The sequence below is a fragment of the Tachyglossus aculeatus genome, chromosome 6 (assembly GCF_015852505.1).
Source record: "Tachyglossus aculeatus isolate mTacAcu1 chromosome 6, mTacAcu1.pri, whole genome shotgun sequence".
Taxonomy (NCBI): domain Eukaryota; kingdom Metazoa; phylum Chordata; class Mammalia; order Monotremata; family Tachyglossidae; genus Tachyglossus; species Tachyglossus aculeatus.
Window position 1 is genome coordinate 57548025 of NC_052071.1, and position 23848 is coordinate 57571872.

Below are 23848 nucleotides of genomic sequence, written 5' to 3' on the forward strand. Positions count from 1 at the left end.
TTCCACAGACCTTATCATAAACACAATTTTCTTGTGAACTGCTTTGTACTGTTAAAAGTCTTTAAGGTATTTCATTTATACACTTCGTGGATTTCGCGCAGATTTCCTACCCATCGGTTCCACACATGCTGCTCAAGTGGCGGATGGCAGAGTTCTGAAGACACGATATTCCGTTTCTAGATTATTTTACATCCTGTACTCATAAAGTTCCTCTCTCCATCGCACACTGAATAATTTCATGACAGAGTGCAAGACGAAAAGAGCCCCTAGCCAACTTCACGAACACATCTATTGAACATTTGGCAAACATTCCCAGCACTCGTAGAGTACTCTTACAATATTGGAGGTGAACAAAAAAATATTTCTGTGTGATTGGACCCCAGAAGGAGCATTTGTTTATAAACCTTGGGAGCATGGAGTACTGCAGGGAGCACAAGGATCTTTGATAATAATGATAATAATGGTATTTGTTAAGGGCTTGCTTTGTGTCAAGCACTGTTCTAAGCACTGGGGTAGATACAAGCTAATCAGATGGGAGACAGTCTCTGTCCCACGTGGGGCTCACAGTTTCAATTCCCATTTTACAGATGAGGTAAATGAGATACAGAGAAGTGAAATGACTTGCTCTAGGTCACAGAGCAGACAAGTGGCGGAGCTGGAATAAGAACCCAGGTCCTTCTAACTCCCAGGGCAGTGCTCTATCCACTAGGCCATGGTGTTTCAACCTTGCGGAAAAAGGATTTTCACTGTCAATCCTCTGACTTCCAAAGACAGGTTAGCAGGGTGGCTGACAGTGATAGAATCCATTCAGGTCTTGCCCAGGGTGAGTCTTCCCTCCGCATTTTAGACAGACCACTGCCAGAGAATCAACGAAAGCTTGTCCGATGATGCCAGACCATTCTGGGCTTGTGGGGGGACGTGTTTACGAAGAAATGGTTCCTCCGAGGTCCGTGGCATTGGAGCGTTCGACAGGATGGAAACGGTTTTCCATAACACGAGGCTTCAAAGCACACACAGTCCTCGGGTTCTCGAAGAAGTGAGCGGACAAGGGTGGTTGGTAAAGATGTCGGCTGCCGTGGGGAGCGGTTGGCTCTCCAGCTAAAATCACAGTTTGTATCAATATGATAAATACTGTATTTCCTCTTTCGTTCGTTGTGCTTAATGGCTGAATTTACATGAACATCTTCCCAGTGATGGGGATTCTTCATCCAACTTAAACTGAAGCTACAGCATGCTCAGGGTGTCCGGCCAGAGGGATGAAGGAAAGTAGTCAATGTAATCAATGTGAAACACTGTCATCAGCACAATAACTGATTAAGGTGGTCACCAGTTTCTTTAGATGGTCTCTGGTTGAGACCTTTCTTCTCTCAATAGATATGAGGTGTAGAAATCCAAGTCATGGGAAACTAGTAGATCGGTAAATTGTCTTAAGCAATGGAGATTTTATGCAAAACTTATTGAAATTCCAGAACTCAACAAGTTTTTCAGGATAAAACCACCCAAACTGAGAAAACAAACATTTCTGAGGGGGGCTTGTTATGGCAAATCATCAAAGCCTCTTAACTGAAAAAAGGTGGATTCAGAAAATAAAATGTTATGCATGTCCTTATGATTTCGTATCAGGGTCGTAATAGAAGAGTAGCAATTTCCTGAAATAATATGATATTCCCTCAATTGAAAGCTAGTTCAACTTCAACCCTGACTGGTTTTCTTGGACGGTCTGAAGCTCATTTTAGTTCAACTCTTCATTTATTTATTCATTTAAGTTCAGTTAAAACCATCACAAATTTGGGATGACTGTGCGTTTCCTGGTGTATCTGCTGTCCGCTCCTCCTGGCCCTTATTGCTTTTTATGAATAACTCTTAAAATGGGTCCTCAGTGCCCGGTTGAAAACATCCTCATCTTCCTGAATATTAACTGGTAAACCCAGAGTCCTCCTAAAGTTTGTATCCAATTGAAATCTTGAAAATGCTTCTTTTCAAGAAGACAGACAAATTCGGGTTTCTGGTCCACCCTCAAGCTGACGTCTATCTGAACGTTTCAGCTGCTAAAAAGAACGGCCTCCACCCTCCATTCCTGCCCAGGCATCCACCTCTCCCCTTCCTCTTCCCCTGTTTCATGGAAACGTCGGTCCGGGGTATTTGTGTGTCAGTCACGGCAACTTGACCACGACGACACAAGCTCCGGCCCTTCCAATGTTGACGGGGACCTCCTGTTGGGGGAAAAAGTTGTCTTGGTTATCGACATCGCAAACACTGTGAGGTGGTTGTTGGGGTGCTGTCTCTTCCACGTGGATCCCCGAGGTCTAAAAGACCCCACTTCCTATGGGGAGTGGACTGTGAGCCCACTGTTGGGTAGGGACTGTCTCTATGTGTTGCCAATTTGTATTTCCCAAGCGCTTAGTACAGTGCTCTGCACATAGTAAGCGCTCAATAAATACGATTGATTGATTGATTGATTGGGGAGGGGATTTTGTTCTCCACAGAGGCCGCCAAGGAACGGTACCAGGGCTTCCACTTGTTGGATGGCAGTGGGTTAACCGACACTCCAGCTCTCCTTGGGGGGTCTGTCTCACAAGCCTGTAACCTTGGTCTTATCCTCAACTCATCTGTCTCTCTCCATCCTAGCTCAGTCATCTTTCTACTGTGTGATTTTGGGCAAGTCACTTCACTTCTCTGTGCCTCGGTTCCCTCATCTGTAAAATGGGAATTGAGAAGGTGAGCTTCATGAGGGACAGGGACTGCGTCCAACCCTACTTGCTGTATTCACCCCAGTGTTTAGTACAATGGTCATGGGTTCAAATCCCGGCTCTGCCACTTGTCAGCTGTGTGACTTTGGGCAAGTCACTTAACTTCTCTGGGCCTCAGTGACCTCATCGGTAAAATGGGGAGGAAGACTGTGAGCCCCCTGGGGGACCTCCCCAGCACTTAGAACAGTGCTTTGCACATAGTAAGCACTTAATAAATGCCATTATTATTATTCTAATGCCTGGCAACATAGTAAACCTTTAAGAAATACCACAGTTATCATTTCAACCCACGTATTCAGTCTGTCACCAGATCCTGTGGATTCTATCTTCACAACATCCCTAAAAATCATCTTTCCCTCCCCCTATCCAAACTGCTACTACGCTGATCCAAGCACTAATCCTATCCCATCTTTACTAGTGAAGCAGCGTGGCCCAGTGGAAATAGCCCGGGCTTGGGAGTCAGAGGTCATGGGTTCTAGTCCCAGCTCTGCCACTTGTCTGCTGTGTGACTTTGAGCAAAACACTTAACTTCTCTGTGCCTCAGTTCCCTCATCTTCAAAATGGGGATTAAGACTGTGAGCCCCACTTGGGAGAACCTGATTACCTTGAATCCCCCCAAAGCACTTAGAACAGTGCTTGGCACATAGTAAATGTTTAACAAATACCATTATTATTATTATTATTATTATTATTGTACCTGCTTCCTCACTGGCCATCCTGCCTCAAACAGTCAATTAACCAGTCATATTTATTGAGTGCTTACTATGTGCAGAGCATTGTTCTGAGAACTTGGGGGAGTCTTTCTCTAGTCCAGTCTTTAGTCTGCTCTGTGGATCATTTTTCTAAAAAAGATTCAGTCCTTACCTCCCCACTCCTCTAAAACTTTGAGTGGTGGTTCATCCACATTTCTGTCAAACTCCTGACCATGTGCTTTAAAACATTCAATCAGCCTTTCCCCCTCTACCTTACCTCACAGATTCACCTATTACCACCCAAAATGCTGACCTGTAATGCCAACCTACTCATTGTATCTTGAAGTTTTCTATCCCATTTATAATCCTTTGCCCACACTAATTCATTCAATCGCATTTCTTGAGTGCTTAGTATTTGCAGAGCACTGTACTAAGCACTTGGAAGAGTACAATATAATAATAAACGGACACATTCCCTGCCCAAAATGAGCTTACAGTCTAGAAGGATAATAATAATGATAATGATAATAATGGCATTTGTTAAGTGCTTACTATGTTTTAGACTGTGAGCCCACTGTTGGGTAGGGACTGTCTCTATATGTTGCCAACTTGTACTTCCCAAGTGCTTAGTACAGTGCTCTGCACACAGTAAGCGCTCAATAAATACAATTGATGATGATGATGTGCAAAGCACCGTTCTAAGCACTGGGGTGGATACAAGGTGATCAAGTTGTTCCACATGGAGCTCACAGTCTTAATCCCCATTTTACAGATGAGGTAACTGAGGCACCGAGTAGTTAAGTGATTTGCCCAAAGTCGCACAGCTGACAAGCAGCGGAGCAGGGGTTAGAACCCATGACTGCTGATTCCCAAACCCGTGCTCTTTCCATTGAGCCACGCTGCTTCTCTATTAATAATAGAGAATATTAATAATACTAGCTGTAGCATTTGTTAAGCGCTCACTATGTGGCAGGCACTGTTCTAAGCTCTGGGGTAGATAATAATAATAATAATGTTGGTATTTGTTAAGCACTTACTATGTGCCAAGCACTGTTCTAAGCACTGGGGTAGATACAACGTAGTCAGGTTGTCCCACGTGGTGCTCACAGTCTTCATCCCCATTTTACAGAAGAGAGAACTGAGGCCCAGAGAAGTCAAGTGACTTGCCCAAAGTCACACAGCTGACAGTTGGTGAAGCCAGGATTTGAACCCATGACCTCTGACTCCAGAGCCCGAACTCTTTCCACTGAGCCACGCTGCTTCTCCTAGATAGAAGCTAATCGGGTTGGACACAGTCCGTGTTCCACATGGGGCTCCCAGTCTTAATCCCTATTTTGCGGATGAGGGAACTGAAGCACAGAGAAGGGAAGTGACTTACCCAAGGTCACAAACCTCCCTCTCCCTTCATATCTGCCAGACCACAACTCTTCCCACCTTCAAAGCCTTATTAAGCTCATATTTCCTCCGTGACAACTTCGCTGAATAAGCTCTCATTTCCCTGACCTTCTCTCCCTTCTCACCTGCCTATATACTTGAATCTACCTGAGAAGCAGCGTGGCTCAGTGGAAAGAGTTCGGGCTTTGGAGTCAGAGGTCATGGGTTCAAATCCTGGCTTCACCAACTGTCAGCTGTGTGACTTTGGGCAAGTCACTTAACTGCTCTGTGCCTCAGTTACCTCATCTGTAAAATGGGGATTAAGACTGAGCCCCCCTTCATGGGACAGCCCGATCACCTTGTAACCTCCCCAGTGCTTAGAAGAGTGCTTTGCACGTAGTAAGTGCTTAATAAGTGCCATTATTACTCTTTAGCACTTGGTATGCACCCCACCCTCAGCCCCACAGCACTTATCTCCACATCAGTTATGTTGCCAATTTGTACTTCCCAAGCGCTTAGTACAGTGCTCTGCACATAGTAAGCGCTCAATAAATACGATTGATGATGATGATGATCAGTAATCTATTTTATTAATAATAATAATAATAATAATAATGATAGCATTTCTAAGTGCTGATAAGCATCAGCACATAGAATGGTGCCAGTGCTTAGAACGGTGCTTTGCACATAGTAAGCGCTTAACAAATGCCATCATTATTATTATTATCAGGTTGTCCCACGGGGGGGCTCACAGTCTTCACCCCCATTTTACAGATGAGGTAACTGAGGCCCAGAGAAGTGAAGTGACTTGCCCAAAGTCACACAGCTGGCAATTGGCGGAGTCAGGATTTGAACCCATGACCCCTGACTCCAAAGCCCGGGCTCTTTCCCCTGAGCCACGCTGCTTCTGCTTTAATGCCTGTCTCCCCCTAGATTGCTTAGACTGTAAGCACTCTGCGGGCCGAGAATGTGTCTCTACAAATTCTATAATATTGTAAGCTCCAAAGCGCTGTATTGACCAGTATTGAGAGCTTACCTATGTGCAGAACAATCAAATGAGACTGAATAATTGATAGATTGCTCAGCACAAGGGAAGTAGTCAATAAACTCCACTGTTGGGTAGGGACTGTCTCTATGTGTTGCCAACTTGTACTTGACAAGCACTTAGTACAGTGCTCTGCACACAGTAATCAATCAGTCAATCAATCAATCGTATTGAGCGCTTACTGTGTGCAGAGCACTGTACTAAGCGCTTGGGAAGTCCAAGTTGGCAACATATAAAGACAGTCCCTACCCAACAGTGGGCTCACGGTCTAAAAGGGGGAGACAGAGAACAAAACCAAAGCGCTCAATAAATACGATTGAATGAATACCACTGATGAGTTGATCGATTGATTAGTTAGGGCCTGAGGTTTCCCCAGGGGGATTTGTTGGGCAGGGATCGCCACTCTTTATCATTGTATTGTACTTTCCCAAGTGCTTAGTACAGTGCTCTGCACACCAGAAGCGCTTAATACATATGATTGAATGAATTTGGCGTGCTGAAGATTAACACCACAGGACAGCCCTTTGAGGATTCTCTACCCTCAAGACCTCCTACAATCAGTGCCCAAGGATTCCTCCAAGGGGATTTTATTCCACTGTGATAAGCACCTCGGACTCTTTGCAGGATGATTCTCTCCCCGCAGGGGCAACTGGGGCAACTTCCCAAGAACTGTCCTAGGGTTAGTCTCACACTGTGAGGAGGTTTAAGGCCATTAGTGGTGAGAGTATGGGCCTGGGCATCAGAAGGACCCGGGTGACATAATAATAATAATAATAATAATAATAATAATAATAATAATAGCATTTATTAAGCGCTTACTATGTGCAAAGCACTGTTCTAAGCACTGGGGAGGTTACAAGGTGATCAGGTTGTCCCACATGGGGCTCACAGTCTTCATCCCCATTTTACAGAAGATAGAACTGAGGCCCAGAGAAGTTAAGTGACTTGCCCAAAGTCACACAGCTGACAATTGGCGGAGCCGGGATTTGAACCCATGACCTTTGACTCCAAAGTCTGCACTCTTTTCTGCTGAGCCACACTTCTTCTCTGAAGAATAGTAATAATAGTATTATTACTATAATGATAATAGTAATAATAATAATAATGGCATTTGTTAAGTGCTTACTATGTACAAAGCACTATTCTAAGCACTGGGGGGGATACAAGGTGATCAGGTTGCCCCACGTGGGGCTCACAGTCTTAATCCCTGTTTTACAGATGAGGTAACTGAGGCCCAGAGAAGTGAAGTGACTTGCCCAAGGTCACACAGCAGGCATGTGGCGGAGCCGGGATTCAAACCCATGACCTCTGACTCCAAAGCCCGTGCTCTTTCCTCTGAGCCACGCTGCTTCTCACTTGTTGTGTTACCTGGGGCAAGTCACTTTACTTCTCTGGGCCTCGGTTATCTCATCTGTAAAATGGGGATTAAGACTGTGAGCCCCCATGGGGGAGGGACTATGTGCCACCTGATTTGCTGTGCCTACCCCGGCACTTAGTACAGTGCCTGGCACATAGTAAGTGCTTAACAAATACCATTTAAAAAAAAAATGTCAGAATGCAGGGTTGGTCCTATGCTAAGGACTGTGTTTCTGGGGCAATCAGGAACCTGAGACCTGCCGTCTTTACTAAACTCAATCAATCAATCAATCAATCAATTGTATTTATTAAGCACTTACTGTGTGCAGAGCACTGTACTAAGCGCTTGGGAAGTACAAGTTGGCAACATATAGAGACGGTCCCTACCCAACAGTGGGCTCACAGTCACCCCAGCTATGGTTAACCTCCTTTAAAGATGCCCATTCTTGGATGGTGCATTTTTAAGATTTTCTCCTTTTGTAGCTTTATTCCTATTTTCTGGATCTGCCCTCTCATCAATCGTCATCATCAATCGTATTTATTGAGTGCTTACTGTGTGCAGAGCACTGTACTAAGCGCTTGGGAAGTACAAGTTGGCAACATATAGAGACAGTCCCTACCCAACAGTGGGCTCACAGTCTAAAAGTCTCTCCTAATTGTGAGGACTGGGTGGGGCAGTGCACAGAGGCGAATTACATCATTCATTCATTCAATCGTATTTATTGAGCGCTTACTGTGTGCAGAGCAATGTACTAGACGCTTGGGAAGTACATCATGTGTCTCCTCACTGCTTGGTGACCTTGGCCCAACATTTACACTTGATAAATACTATAGTAGTAATAAATTAATGGGAAGTATTGAGCACATACTCTATACTGAGCCTTGCACTAAATTCTTGGAAGGGTTCAGCTGAGTAAGTAGACATGATCCCCGCTCTCAAGGAGCAGGGGAGACAGAAAGAAACATATTCACAAACGGGGTGGTCAGTATACATGAGAAAGAGCGTGGCTAGCGGACACAGCACAGACCTAGGACTCAGAGGACCTGGGTTCTAATCCCACTCAGCCACTTGTTTGCTGTGTGATCTTGGGAAAGTCATTTAACTTCTCTGTGCATTAGTTCCCTGAACCTGCAAAATAGAGATTCAATACCTCCCATTGAAACAGTTAGCCCCGTGTGGGACCTTTATCTATTCATTGATTCACGGGTATTTATTGAGCACTTACAATGCGCAAAGCCCTGTACTCAGCTCTTGGGAGAGGATCTGTTCATCTTGCATCTACCTCTGAATGTAGCATTCATTCATTCATGCATTCATTCACAGGACTGGGAGTCAGAGGATCTGGTTTCTAATCAGAAGCAGCGTGGCTCAGTGGAAAGAGCACGGGCTTTGGAGTCAGAGGTCATGGGTTCGAATCCCGGCCCCGCCACGTGTCTGCTGTGTGACCTTGGGCAAGTCACTTAACGTCTCTGAGCCTCAGTGACCTCATCTGTAAAATGGGGATTAAGACTGTGAGCCCCACGTGGGACAGCTTGATCACCTGTATCCCCCCAGTGCTTTACACATAGTAAGCACTTAATAAATGCTATTATTATTATTATTATGTGACCTTGAGAAAATCACTTAACTTTTCTGTGCCTCACTTACCTCATCTGTAAAATGGGGATTAAGACTGTAAACCCCACTTGGGACACGGACTGTTTCCATTCAGTTATTTTGATTATTTTTGCATCCGCCCCAGCATTTAGTACGTGCCCGGCACGCAGTAAGCATCTAAAGTGATCATCATCCTTATTGTGATTATTATTATATGCACATCAACAATGTCCAGGGTCCCATTACCTCCGTCCACTCATTATTCTGCGCATCGTACGACTCAACCGTGTTCAAATACGACTGCCCGTCGTATCCTCCGACCGCGTACAGCCTGTCTCCGAGCTGGCAGATGCCCACGGCGTCGCGGGGAACTCTCAGCGGGGCCACGGTGGTCCAGGTGTCTGTTTTCGGGTCATACCTGGAAGCCGTGGGAAAAAGAAGATGACCATAATTTAGGCGTCCTCAACACTCCCTTCAGATGCCTCAGTGTGACCAGGAGAGGGCAGGAAAAGACCATTGGAAGTCAGGTTGTCCTCTCCAGGTGAGGTGACACCTTTCGCATCCCAAGTTAATCCATCCCTGGATCACCACATAAATTATTATTATTATTATTATTATTATTATCATTATTATTATTATCATCATCATCATCATCATCATTGTCATCATCATTATTATTAATTCAATGGGGAGAAGCAGCATAATCCCCTCTATCAATCAATCAATGGGATTTATTGAGCGCTTACTGTGTGCAGAGCACTGTACTAAGTGCTTGGGAAGTACAAGTTGGCAACATATAGAGACGGTCCCTACCCAACAGTGGGCTCACAGTCTAAAAGATTAGCACTGGGGTCCCTATGATGCCCATTTGGGGGAAAGCAGTGATGGAGCGGGAATGTGTCTGTTTATTGTTGTATCAAACCCTTCCAAGCACTCAGTACAGTGGTCTGCACACGGTAAACCCTCAAGAAGTACTTTTGAATGCATGAATGAATGAGCGCACAAGGTAAGCCCTCAAGAAGTACAATTGAATGAATGAAAGAGCGCCGAATTTTATGGACGCTGGACCGCTGACCATATTTGCAGTGCGTGACTCTGGGCCCCTGGTCTCTCCTTAAAAATGCTGCCATTGGGCATACAGACAAGGGGTCTGTACTTCTAGACTGTGAGCCCGCTGTTGGGTAGGGACCGTCTCTATATGTTACCAACTTGTACTTCCCAAGCGCTTAGTACAGTGCTCTGTACACAGTAAGCGCTCAATAAATACAATTGAATGAATGAAAGGGGTCCGCCCAGGCAGCCTGGACAGTGCACAGCTCTCCTCAGGACCTGGGACCCTAATGATCTCTAGACTGTGAGCCCGCTGTTGGGTAGGGCCCGTCTCTATATGTTGCCAACTTGTAATTCCCAAGCGCTTAGTACAGTGCTCTGCACACAGTAAGCGCTCAATAAATGCGACTGAATGAATGAAAGGGGTCCGCCCAGGCAGCCTGGACGTGCACAGCTCTCCTGGGGACCTGGCACCCTAATGATCACTAGACTGTGAGCCCGCTGTTGGGTAGGGCCCGTCTCTATATGTTGCCAACTTGTACTTCCCAAGCGCTTAGTACAGTGCTCTGCACACAGTAAGCGCTCAATAAATACAATTGAATGAATGAAGGGTCCACCCAAGCAGCCTGGACGGTGCACAGCTCTCCTCGGGACCTGGGACCCTAATGATTTCTAGACTGTGAGCCCGCTGTTGGGTAGGGACCGTCTCTATATGTTGCCAATTTGTACTTCCCAAGCGCTTAGTACAGTGCTCTGCACACAGTAAGCGCTCAATGAATACGATTGAATGAATGAATATTGAGTTTGGAATGGGTTTACTGCTCATTCTGTGCTAAGCATTACGTGCTGAGGTCATTATGTGATAAGCACTGGGGTCAGATACAAGCTGAGAAGCAACGTGGCTCACTGGAAAGAGCCTGGGCTTTGGAGTCAGAGGTCATGGGTTCAAACCCCGGCTCTGCCAATTGTCAGCTGGGTGACTTTGGGCAAGTCACTTAACTTCTCTGGGCCTCAGTTACCTCATCTGTAAAATGGGGATTAAGACTGTGAGCCCCCCGTGGGACAACCTCATCACCTTGTAACCTCCCCAGCGCTTAGAACAGTGCTTTGCACATAGTAAGCGCTTAATAAATGTCATTATTATTATTCAATCACATTTAGTGAGTGCTTACTCTGTGAAGAGCTCTGTACTAGGCACTTGGAAAGTCCAATTTGGTTAGGGACCGTCTCTATATGTTCCCAACTTGTACTTCCCAAGCACTTAGTACAGTGCTCTGCACACAGTAAGTGCTCACTAAATATGATTGAATGAATGAATTTGGCAACAGAGACAATCCCTACCCAACAACGGGCTCTCAGTCTAGAAGGGGGGAGGCAGACAACAAAGCAAGTGAACAGGCATCAATAGCATCAGTATAAATGAATAGAATAATAGATATATGCACATCATTAATAAAATAAAATCCCCTTCGAGACTGTGAGCCCGTTGTTGGGTAGGGACCGTCTCTATATATTGTTGACTTGTACTTCCCAAGCGTTTAGTACAGTGCTCTGCACACAGTAAGTGCTCAATAAATACGATTGAATTAATAAATGAAAAATGAATAGAATAATAAATATGCACATATATACAGAAGTGTTGTAGGGTGTGGAGGGGGATTGAGCAAAAATCTGGGGTTGGGGCAGTGGGGAGGGGAGGAATTATGGTATTTGTTAATTGCTTACTATGTGCCAAACACTGTTCTAAGTGCTGAGGGAGGAGCTGTATGGCTCAGTGGAAAGAGCCCAGGCTTTGGAGTCAGAGGTCATGAGTTCAAATCCTAACTCCGCCACTTGTCCGCTGTGTGACTTTGGGCAAATCACTTAACTTCTCTGTGCCTTGGTTACCTCATCTGTAAAACGGGGATTAAGACTGCGAGCCCCCCGTGGGACAACCTGATCACCTTGCAACCTCCCCAGCGCTTAAAACAGTGCTGTGCACATAGTATGCACTTAATAATTGCCATCATTAAAACAGCACTTAGAAAAGTGCGTTGCACATATTAAGCACTTAATTAATGCCATTATTATTATAATCATTATTATTACAAGGTAATGAGGTTGTCCCACGTGGGGCTCACAGTCTTAATCCCCATTTTATAGATTAGGTAACCGAGGCACAGAGAAGTTCAGTGGCTTGCCCAAGGTCACACAGCCCGAGGAGGAAGAATTTCCAAACTTGCCTTTTATTTGTTTGTTTTGTTTTATTTTCTAATAATCTGAATATATACATGCGAGAGATTTTAATGAGCTCTCTGGTGTTAACCTCATTAACATTCTAAGTCGACTTCATACTAAGGTAAGGCAGGTGTCTCTGAACGAAAGACTATGTCCAGTTGCTCTGATTACTTTCATTCATTTATTCATTCATTCATTCAATCGTATTTATTGAGCACTTACTGTGTACAGAGCACTATGCTAAGGGCTTGGGAAAGTACAATACAGCAACAGAGAGTGACAATCCCTTCCCACAAGAAGTTCACAGTCTAGAAGTGGGGGAGACAGACATCAATACAAATAAACTGACGTCAATATACATAAATAAAATTACAGATATGCGCGTTAAGTGCTGGGGTGGGGAAGGGGGGAAGATCAAAGAGAACACGTTATAGAGATAATAATAATAATAATAATGGCATTTACTAAGTGCTTACTGTGTGCAAAGCACTGTTCTAAGTGCTGGGGAGGTTACAAGGTGATCAGGTTGTCCCACGGGGGGCTCACAGTCTTCATCCCCATTTGACAGATGAGGGAACTGAGGCCCAGAGAAGTCAAGTGACTTGCCCATAGTCACACAGCTGGCAATTGGCAGAGCCGGGATATGAACCCCTGACCTCGGACTCCAAAGCCCGGCCTCCTTCCACTGAGCCACACTGCAGAAGGGAGTGGGAGATGAGGAAAAGCGGGGCTTATTCTGGGAAGGCCTCTTGGAGGAGATGTGCCTTCAGTAAGGCTTTGAAGGAGGGAAGAGTAATAATTGTCTGGCCCATTACTTCAACTTGTACTTTTAATAAAGATAATAATAACAATGATAATAATGATAATAATAGTATTTGTTAATAATAATAATAATAATGGCAATTGTTAAGTGCTTACTATGTGCAAAGCACTGTTCTAAGCACTGGGGGGATACAAGGTGATCAGGTTGTCCCACATGGGGCTCACAGTCTTAATCCCCATTTTATCAATCAATCAATCAATCAATCAATCGTATTTATTGAGCGCTTACTGTGTGCAGAGCACTGTACTAAGCGCTTGGGAAGTACAAGCTGGCAACACATAGAGACAGTCCCTACCCAACAGTGGGCTCACAGTCTAGAAGGGGGAGACAGAGAACAAAACCAAACATACTAACAAAATAAAATAAATAGAATAGATAGGTACAAGTAAAATAAATAAGTAAATAGAGCAATAAATATGTACAAACATATATACATGTGCTGTGGGGAAGGGAAGGAGCTGCAGATGAGGTAACTGAGGCTCAGAGAAGTGATGTGACTTGCCCAAGGTCACGCAGCAGACATGTGGCGGAGCTGGGATTCGAACCAATGACCTCTGACTCCAAAGCCCGGGCTCTTTCCACTGAGCCACGCTGCTTCTCTATTTAAGTGCTTACTATGTGCCGAGCACTATTCTAAGCGCTGAGGTAGATACAATCAGGCAGGTAATCAAGTAGTTCCACTTGAGGTTCACAGTCTTATAATAATAATGGCATTTATTAAGCACTTACTATGTGCAAAGCACTGTTCTAAGCGCTGGGGAGGTTGCAAGGTGATCAGGTTGTCCCACGGGGGGCTCACAGTCTTAATCCCCATTTTACAGAGCCTTTTAGACTGTGAGCCCACTGTTGGGTAGGGACTGTCTCTATATGTTGCCAATTTGTACTTCCCAAGCGCTTAGTACAGTGCTCTGCACATAGTAAGCTCTCAATAAATACGATTGATGATGATGATGATGATGATGGGAACTGAGGCCCAGAGAAGTGAAGTGACTTGCCCACAGTCACACAGCTGACAGTTGGCGGAGCTGGGATTTGAACCCAAGACCTCTGACTCCAAAGCCCGGGCTCTATCCACTGAGCCACGCTGCTTCTCCATCCCCATTTTACAGACGAGGTAACTGAGGCACAGCTAAGTTAAATGGCTTGCCCACCGTCACACAGCCAAGTGGCGCAGCTGGGATTAGAACCCACCGCCTCTGACTCCCAAACTGGTTTTTTCAATCGTACTTCGTGAGGGCTTACAGTGTGCAGAGCACTGTACTAAGCGGTTGGGAGAGTTTGATGGAACAATAAACGGGAACATTCCCGCTCAATCACCGCTTCCCCATGGGCCCCCAAATGGGCATCAAAGGGACCCCAAGGCCAGGGGAGGGGATGGATGTGGGTCCTCACCTCTCCACGCAGTCCGACAGGCGGGAGCAGTGGTTGGACGCTGGGGCGTCGTGTCCCCCCACGGCGTACAAAAAGCCATTGTAGGTGGCCACTCCCACCCCTCCTCGCCGCTTGGACATGGCGGCACACGTGCTCCACTTGTTGGTGTGAGGGTCGAAGCATTCCATCGACTTCAGGCAGGAGCTCCCGTCTCGCCCGCCGACGGCGTACAATCTGTGGGGACAGGGGCCGGTCAGCCTGCGGACCGCAACCGCCATGTGGGAGGAGGAGGAGGAGGAGAAAGGGGACAAGGAAGGGAAAGGAGGAAGAGGAAGAGGGGAAAGCAGGAGCTGTAGTAGATTCCAACATCCTTATGGGAAGGGAATGTGTCATCATCATCATCAATCGTATTTATTGAGCGCTTATTGTGTGCAGAGCACTGCACTAAGCGCTTGGGAAGAACAAGTTGGCAACATATAGAGACAGTCCCTACCCAACAGTGGGCTCCCAGTCTAAAAGGGGGAGACAGAGAACAAAACCAAACATACTAACAAAATAAATAGAATAGATATGTACAAGTAAAATAAATAGAGTAACAAATATGTACAAACATATATACATCTATACAGGTGCTGTGGGGAAGGGAAGGAGGTAGGATGGGGGGATGGAGAGGGGGGCGAGGGGGAGAGGAAGGAAGGGGCTCAGTGTGGGAAGGCCTCCTGGAGGAGGTGAGCTCTCGGTAGGGCCTTGAAGGGAGGAAGAGAGCTAGCTTGGCGGATGGGCAGAGGGAGGGCATTCCAGGCCAGGGGGAGGATGTGGGCCGGGGGTCGATGGCGGGACAGGCGAGAGCGAGGTACAGTGAGGAGATTAGTGGCAGAGGAGCGGAGGGTGCGGGGTGGGCTGTAGACATTCATTCAATCAGTCATATTTATTGAGCACTTACTGTGTGCTGAGCACTGTACTAAGAGCTTGGGACGCACAAGTCGGCAACATATAGAGATGGTCCCAACCCAACAACGGGCTCACAGTCTAGAGAAGCTCACAGAGAAACGGCGTGGCTCAATGGAAAGAGAACAGGCTTTAGAGTCAGAGGTCATGGGTTCAAAACCCAGCTCCGCCAATTGTCAGCTGGGTGGCCTTGGGAAAGCCACTTAGCTTCTCCATGCCTCAGTTACCTCATCTGTAAAATGGAGATTAAGACTGTGATCCCCACGTGGGATGACCTGATCACCTTGTATACCCCTCCAGGGCTTAGAACAGTGATTCGCACACAGTAAGCGCTTAATAAATGCCATCATTGTTATTGTTGTTGTTAGGTGTCAAGCACTGTTCTAAGCACTGGATACCTTAACGAATGCCATTATTATTATTATTATTATTATTATTATTATCATTATTATTTGTAGAGGGGGAGACAGACAAAAAACAAAACAAGTAGATAGGTGTCAATACAATGTTATACTCTCCCAAGAGCTTAGTACAGTGCTCTGCATGCAGAAAACACTCAATTAGTATGATTGATTGGTTGACTAATTGGCTGAACATGCCCCCATCTTAGGGTGACAGGCAGGGCCATCGTCACTAATCTTTTCCAGGAGATTTTGTCTGAATAGTAATATTTCCTCTGTGAAATATTATTTCAATAATACTGCACCAAGGCAACTTTGAACGGTGTTTTTTTAATCCCAGGTTTTTGTTTAGAGAACATTAGACATACCCTGAAATATACAACCTTTCATCAAGGACTCCCAATATTAATTGATTCCACAGTAATGATTGGCAAAATACAAAGCCACCAACAGCCAACAGGATGCAAAGTCAGTTCAATTGCTGATCCCAGCATATTCCTTAATGGAAGGGTGATTATCTTATTAAGTTAATAGATGGAATTTACGTTACACTAGATTGTGAGATCCTCCCACTAGATTGTTAGCTTCTTTGCGGGAGGAATTGTGTTCAACAACTTCAATGCATTGCACTCTCCCGAACGTTTAGTATAATGCTCTGCACAAAGTGTTCAGTAGATAACACTGATTGATACCAAAGACAGTCGAATTATTGTTCCTTCTGGCCCTGGACAGGATGGAGTCACAGTGTTAGCATATTTTCTGCTTGGTGCTGTGGAATGATAATAATGATAATGATGGCATTTATTAAGCGCTTACTATGTGCAAAGCACTGTTCTAAGCATTGGGGAGTTTACACGGTGATCAGGTTGTCCCACAGGGGACTCACAGTCTTAATCCCCATTTTACAGATGCGGTAACAGAGGCACAGAGAAGTTAAGTGACTTGCCCAAGGTCACACAGCTGACAATTGGCGGAGCTGGGATTTGAACCCCTGACCCTTGACTCCAAAGCCCGGGCTCTTTCCACTGAGCCATGCTGCTTCTTAACAATGACACAAACTTAAGTTCGAAGTAAATTTGCCCTTGGACCTGTTTCTTTTCCAACTCAATATGCATTATTGGAAGAATAATATATTAAGAGGAAAATGGTAGAGTTATAGGAAAAAATCAGATTTTTTTAATAGTATTTGTCAAGGCTTACTATGTGCCAGGCACTGTACTAAGCACTGGGGTAAATGCAAATTAAGTTGGACACAGTCTTAATTCCCATTTTACAGATGAGGTAACTGAGGCACAGAGAAGTGAGTGATTCGCCCAAGGTCACATAGCAGACAAGAGGCGGAGCTGGGATGAAAAGGCGGGTCCTTCTGTCTCTCAGGCCTGTGCTCTATCCATTAGGTTTCCCTTCCCTCAGTGATTTTAAAATCAAGTCCAATACCAAGGGGGAAGAAAATCTATATAGTGTGTTTGTCTTTGGAGACTGATGGCTTGGAGCTAGTAACTGCTCCGAGCAGGTCACAATTTGAGAAGCCATGAAAACCACCAATATTTGGCAGAAAATACTGTATTCATTCAATCATATTTATTGAGCATTTACTGTGTGCAGAGCACTGTACTAAATGAATTTCACCGCACATAATGACTATACTAAAGGTTTTAGAAAACCAGCGAATAATTTTATTTTTTCCAAAGTCTGTTGAGCTTATTTAACCTCTTAGTTTTTTTAACAACTATATTATTACTTATAACAATTAGAATTGTTATAAACAATTGCTTTATAAAAATTGATGTTTAATTGTTTATAACAATTAAAATTGCTAACAATTTTATTAACAATTACAACTATCCTGCGCAAAAATTCAAACTCTCGACCATGTGCAGCTCAAGATGATGATGATGATGATGGTATTTATTAAGCACTTTTATTAAGTGCTTACTATGTGCAAGGTGCTGTTCTAAGCGCTGGAGCACTGTTCTAGTGAAATTAATTGTATTAATTGAGCGTGTACTGTCTCAATCAACTGTATGTATTGAGTACGTATTGTGTGCAAAGCCCTGTGCTAAGCACGCGGGAGAATACGATATAACAGACTTTGTAGACAAGTATCTTGCCTATCATAAGCTTACAGTCCAGAGAGGAAGAACAGTCAGACAGCCAGTTGGTCAGTCAGTTGTATTTATTGAGTGCTTACTGTGTGCAGAGCACTGTACTAAGCGCTTGGGAGAGTGCAACATAACAATAAACAGACACATTCCCTGCCTACAACTAATATTCTAGAGGGGGAGATGCAAATTAATAGAAATCAGTAAATGAGAGATATGGACATAAGTCCCGGCCCGGAGCAGCTCTTTGCCTCTCGAGCCAACAGCAAAGGCTGTCCGGGTGGGGCTGGGGGAAGGAGAGAAGGAGTCAAGGATAACAATAATCATAATAATTATGGTATTAAGCGCTTACTATGTGACAGCCGATCGGGTTGGACACAGTCCCCTACTCCACGTCTCAACCCCCATTTTACAGATGCGGTCACTGAGGCCCAGAGAATAATAATTCCTCCTTCCTCTTCCCCTACCCCCCCTCCCCATCCCCCCCCCGCCTTACCTCCTTCCCCTCCCCACAGCATCTGTATAAATGTTTGTACATATTTATTACTCTATTTATTTTACTTGTACATATTTTATCTATTTGGTTTTTATGTTTTGTTGTCCATCTCCCCCTTCTAGACTGTGAGCCCGCTGTTGGGTAGGGACCGTCTCTATATGTTACCAACTTGTACTTCCCAAATGCTTAGTACAGTGCTCTGCACACCGTAAGCGCTCAATAAATAGGATTGAATGAATTGAATGAATGAAATGCTGCGTGGCTGGGAGGGAGGATGAATAAAGGGAGCAAGTCAGAGTGACATAGAAGGGAGCGGAAGAAAAGGAAAGGGAGCTTAGTCAGGGAAGATCTCTTGGAAGAGATGTGCCTTCAATAAGGCTTTGAAGAGGGGGAGAGTAATTTTTTTTTTGATGGCATTTGTTAAGCACTTACTATGTGCAGAGCACTGTTCTAAGCGCTGGGGGGATACATGGTGATCAAATTGTCCCACGTGGGGCTCACAGTCTTAATCCCCATTTTACAGATGAGGTAACTGGGGCTCGGAGAAGTTAAGTGACTTGCCCAAGGTCACCCAGCAGACATGCGGCATTGTCAAGATTTGAACACAGGACCTCTGACTCCAAAGCCCGTGCTCTTTCCACTGAGCCACGCTGCTTCCCTAATTGTCTCTTAGATATGAATAACGAGGGCATTTCAGGCATTTCAGGCCAGAGGCAGGAGTTTACTCAGTTTGGCCACGCTGTGGGTTTTCGATACGTGTTTTGCCTAGAATTCCACTGAAGAATCAGGGATTTTAACCACGTGATCCATTTTGGGTTCATTGTGGAAGAACTCACTTATGAGCACGTACGCAGTGTTGGAACTCGGAAATGCCATTGGCGTGAGCTTTCCTCAGTGTGGGATTTCACAAGAGCACGCGTCCCATATCCTGGGAGGGCCGGGTGGACTCTGGTCCACTCTGTCACCTGTATATATGTATATATGGTTGTACATATTTATTACTCTATTTATTTATTTATTTATTTTACTTGTACATATCTATCCTATTTATTTTATTTTGTTGGTATGTTTGGTTTTGTTCTCTGTCTCCCCCTTTTAGACTGTGAGCCCACTGTTGGGTAGGGACCGTCTCTATGTGTTGCCAATTTGTACTTCCCAAGCGCTTAGTACAGTGCTCTGCACATAGTAAGCACTCAATAAATACGATTGATGATGATGATGATGATGATGGTCTCCCATTTGGCTTACTTGCTGTTCAGAGCCGCGACGCCCACGGTGCTCCTGGGGGTTGACATGCTGGCCACGTAATTCCACTGTCGGGCCTGGGGGTCCCACCGCTCAACGGTGTTGAGGTAACTCCATCCGTCGTGGCCCCCAACAGCGTACATGGGTCCTTCAAGCATGGCTACTCCTGGATGGCGATCACCGCAACGAACGAACCAGAAAGAGATATACTGTTAGGAATGAATGCTGTATCATTCTTGAAGCAATCATTTCTTTTTAATAACAGATCATCATCAATCGTATTTATTGAGCACTTACTGTGTGCAGAGCACTGTACTAAGCGCTTGGGAGGTACAAGTTGGCAACAGATGAATTTATTGTTTTCATTTATCAAACAACTGTACGTGGTGGAGGAAATGGGCTCTCAGAGGAAAAAGCTTGTAGGCACAGCAAAAGACTCAAGAGCAAATACTGAGTTGGCAGGGGTCGAATTCATTCATTCATTCTTTCAATCGTATTTATTGAGCGTTTACTGTGTGCAGAGCACTGGACTAAGCACTTGGGAAGTACAAGTTGGCAACATATAGAGACTTTCCCTACCCAACAGTGGGCTCACAGTCTAGAAATCCTTAGAGATGGTTAAAATTGGGGGTATGGACTTGGTAAAAGGGTGGGTGGTCTAGTGGAAGGGGCACAAGCCTGTTTGCCAGAGGACTTGGGTTCATTTAGTCGTTTGATTTATTGAATACTTATTGAATAGAATACTTATTGAATTGAACAGAATAGACTAGATAGAATAGAATAGAGTAGAATTAAATAGAATACTTATTGGATACTTATTTAATATTGAATAGAGAAGCAGCATGGCTCAGTGGAAAGAGCACAGGCTTTGGAGTCAGAGGTCATGGGTTCAAATCCCGGCTCCACCATATGTCTGCTGTGTGACCTTGGGCAAGTCACTTAACTTCTCTGAGCCTCAGTTCCCTCATCTGTAAAATGGGAATGAAGAATGAGCCCCACGGGGGACAACTTCATCACCTTGTATCACCCCCAGTGCTTAGAACAGTGCTTTGCACATAGTAATCGCTTAACAAATGCCATCATTATTATTATTATTACTTACCATGTGCAGAGCACTGAACTAAGCACTTGGGAGAGTACAATATAACAATAAACAGATACATGCCCTGCCCACAATGAGCTTACATTCTAGGGGGTACTATTCCCAACTCTAATGCTGGCCTGCTGTGTGACTTCAGGCAAGTCACTGAGCATCTCTGCGTCTTAGTTCCCTCCTCTACAAAATGGGTTCACCTGTAAGATGGGTCAGATCTGTAATCTGCTCTGCCTCTACTTAGAATATAATAATAATGATAACAATGATAAATAATAATGGTGATATCTGTTAAGTGCTTATTATGTGCAAGGCACTGTACTAAATGCTGGGGGGGATAAGAGCAAATTGGATTGGACGCCGCCCCGCCCCGTATGGGACTCACAGTTGTAATCTCCATTTTGAAGATGAGGTAACTGAAGCACAGAAATGAAAAGTGACTTGCCCAAGGTCACACAGCAGACAAATGGTGGAGCAGGGACTAGAACCCAGGTCCTTCTGACACCCAGGCCTGTGGTCTGCCCACTAGGCTAAACTGCTTAAAACAGGGACTGTGTCTGATCTGATTAACTCGTATATACTCCAGTGCTTAGTAGAGTCCTTGACATATAGTAAATGATTACCAAATACCAGTTTATTTGTTCTTTGTTTTATTTTGTTGTTGTTGTTATGGCTTAGGGGGCAGTCCTGTTTGGAAGGATGGGATTAAAGCTATCTGATGGTTTTTCTGGGCCTGAAATTCTTAAACAGACGTAGGATCCCAGCACTCCGGGAGTGGCAATTTTACCTGGTTCTAATTCTCACAGGGTTATCCAGTTCCTTTCAGATCACCAGTTTGTCAGACTGGATCGTAATACTCAGGCTCTAGGTGCAGCTCTGTCTGGGTCCTGAGAATGGGTTCCTCCCAGGCTCTTTTCTCTGTCTTGTGAATTTATACGACTGCTCTTATGATTTCCCTTCAACTTCTTAGCTGGAGTCTGCTGAGGAATCCTCAACCACTATCACCTCCCTCAAGGATAGGATAAAGAAAATTTCCTTGCTGTCCCTGTTCCCCTTAGGATATTCCCGGTGGCTGTGTCTGTCACTCCACCGTGTCTGAAATCTGGTAGATGCAGACAGTTTGTCTGGGAGACTATGTGAAAAAAAGCTTTCTTCGACTGAATCTTTCTTTTTTCATTCTTTTTTTTTTTAATTTCCCCAGTCCTTGCAGTGTTTTTCCTGAACAGATTTAGTCTCTGATTCTGCTTTTGTAATGATTGATTATCTTGACATTTGTCTGCAATTCCCCTCCAAGGGATTTCTGTTTTTCACCACCTGTCTTTCTCCCCTGCTCTGCTTCTCTCTCATTCATTCCACACTCTTCTGTTTGACTGTTCTCTGCTCCCTCCCTCCATCATCCAACATTTCCCAAATCTTCTTATTTCTGTTTTCCTCTCAACACCCCCAAGTTCCTCCTCTCCTCCTTCATCCCTGTTCCTACCCACTGAACCTCTTCTTTCTCCCTCACCTATTCTCTTCTCACTGTTGCTATCTTGCCCATTCTCCCTTCTCCTTATCCTTCTACTATTCTTGCTCCAAAACATTTTAAACTCTTGCCCTCTTTTCATCCATTGCTTCAAGCTAGCCTCCTCTTCCTGATGCAGTCTTTCTCTTCACCTCTCTTTTCCCCTCAGGCCTCTGGTTCCCCTCCACTACCAAGCCAATTGGAAGAGGGGAATTCAGTGTTTCCTCCTCCAAATGGCAAGATATTTGATTTCTCACCCAACTTCTTCTCAGGAGATTGCAAGGGTCCACTAGAAACATCTGAATTACTGCCTGCTCCCTCTTGGGTTAAGGGGGAGAGGACTACAGGGTCCTGAGGAGTTCAATTAAAAGATCCATGGCCTCTCAGCATGACTCCAGGTATGGGAGTGATTATAATAATAATAATAATAGTAATAATAATTGTGGAATTTGTTAAGTGCTTACTATGGTTTACTGGTTGATTGATTGATTGATTGGTGGGAAAGAGAGAGAGAGGGAGTGATAGCCCCTAGGGCCTCACTAGGTTGTTTCAGCTCCTCATCCCGGGTACAGCACTACCTGACTGGCTGAGGGTCAGGGGGAATGGGAAATTGCCACAGGAGAAGGAAGAGGACAAGGTTAGAGTTTCTAAAATCCCATTCACTGCTGCGCTCCCTTCACCACCAATCTTAGAGAAGCAGCGTGACTCAGTGGAGAGAGCCGGGGCTTTGACGTCAGAGGTCATGGGTTCAAATGTACCTATTGTACATATTTATTACTCTATTTATTTTGCTTGTACTTATCTATTCTATTTCTTTTATTTTGTTAATATGTTTGGTTTGGTTCTCTGTCTCCCCCTTCTAGACTGTTAGCCCACTGTTGGGTAGGGACAGTCTCTATATGTTGCCAACTTGGACTTCCCAAGTGCTTAGTACAGTGGTCTGCACACAGTAAGCGCTCAGTAAATACGATTGATTGATTGATTGATTGATTGAATCAAATCCTGGCTCTGCCAGTTGTCAGCTGTGTGACTCCGGGCAAGTCACTCAACTTCTCTGTGTCTCAGTTACCTCATCTTTAAAATGAGGATAACTGTGAGCCCCCCGTGGGACAACCTGATCATCTTGTAACCTCCCCAACACTTAGAGCAGTGCTTTGCATATAGTAGGCACTTAATAAATACAATTATTATTATTATTATTATTATTATTATTATTATTATTATTATTATTATTATAGGAGGTTTGAGTGCACTAGTAATAACATTTATTGAGCACCCACTGGGGACAGGGCATTATAACAATTGCTTGGGAAGTACAAAACAAAAGAGTGGCCTGTTCCTTGCCCACAAGGAGCCTCTGCTCTAATGAGAAGCAGCATGGCTTAGTGGCAAGAGCCAGGCTTGGGAGTCAGAGGTCATGGGTTCTAATCCTGGCTCCACCACTTGTCTGCTATGTGACCTTGGGTGAGTCACTTAATTTATCTGTGCCTCAGTTCCCTCATCTGAAAATGGGGATGAAGACTGTGAGCCCCACGTGGGACTACCTGATTACGTTTTATCTATCCCAGCGCCAGTTCCCTTATCTGTAAAATGGGGATGAAGACTGTGAGCCCCACGTGGGACTACCTGATTACCTTTTATCAGTCCCAGCACTTAGAAAAGTGCTTGGCACATAGTAAGCGCTTAACAAATGCCAACATTATTATTATTATTTTTATTATTATTATCATTATTATTAATGAGGAAGACAGTCAAAAAATATTCTGAGTAATCAGAATAAATAA

General features: G+C 44.6%; 1 protein-coding gene across 1 annotated transcript in view; it reads right to left on the minus strand.

Annotated features, from left to right (window-relative positions):
• Nucleotides 1-655: 655 nt before the first annotated feature.
• Nucleotides 656-23848, minus strand: part of KLHL4 (kelch like family member 4) — a 183451-nt gene continuing 160258 nt past the window's right edge. Inside the window, exons 8-11 of the mRNA XM_038748011.1 lie at nucleotides 19471-19633; nucleotides 14297-14509; nucleotides 9061-9232; nucleotides 656-2213 (exon numbers count right to left, since the gene is read on the minus strand). Coding sequence (XP_038603939.1) covers nucleotides 2154-2213; nucleotides 9061-9232; nucleotides 14297-14509; nucleotides 19471-19633 — 608 coding nt within the window. The 3' untranslated portion in view covers nucleotides 656-2153. The remainder of the gene's footprint in view (nucleotides 2214-9060; nucleotides 9233-14296; nucleotides 14510-19470; nucleotides 19634-23848) is intronic.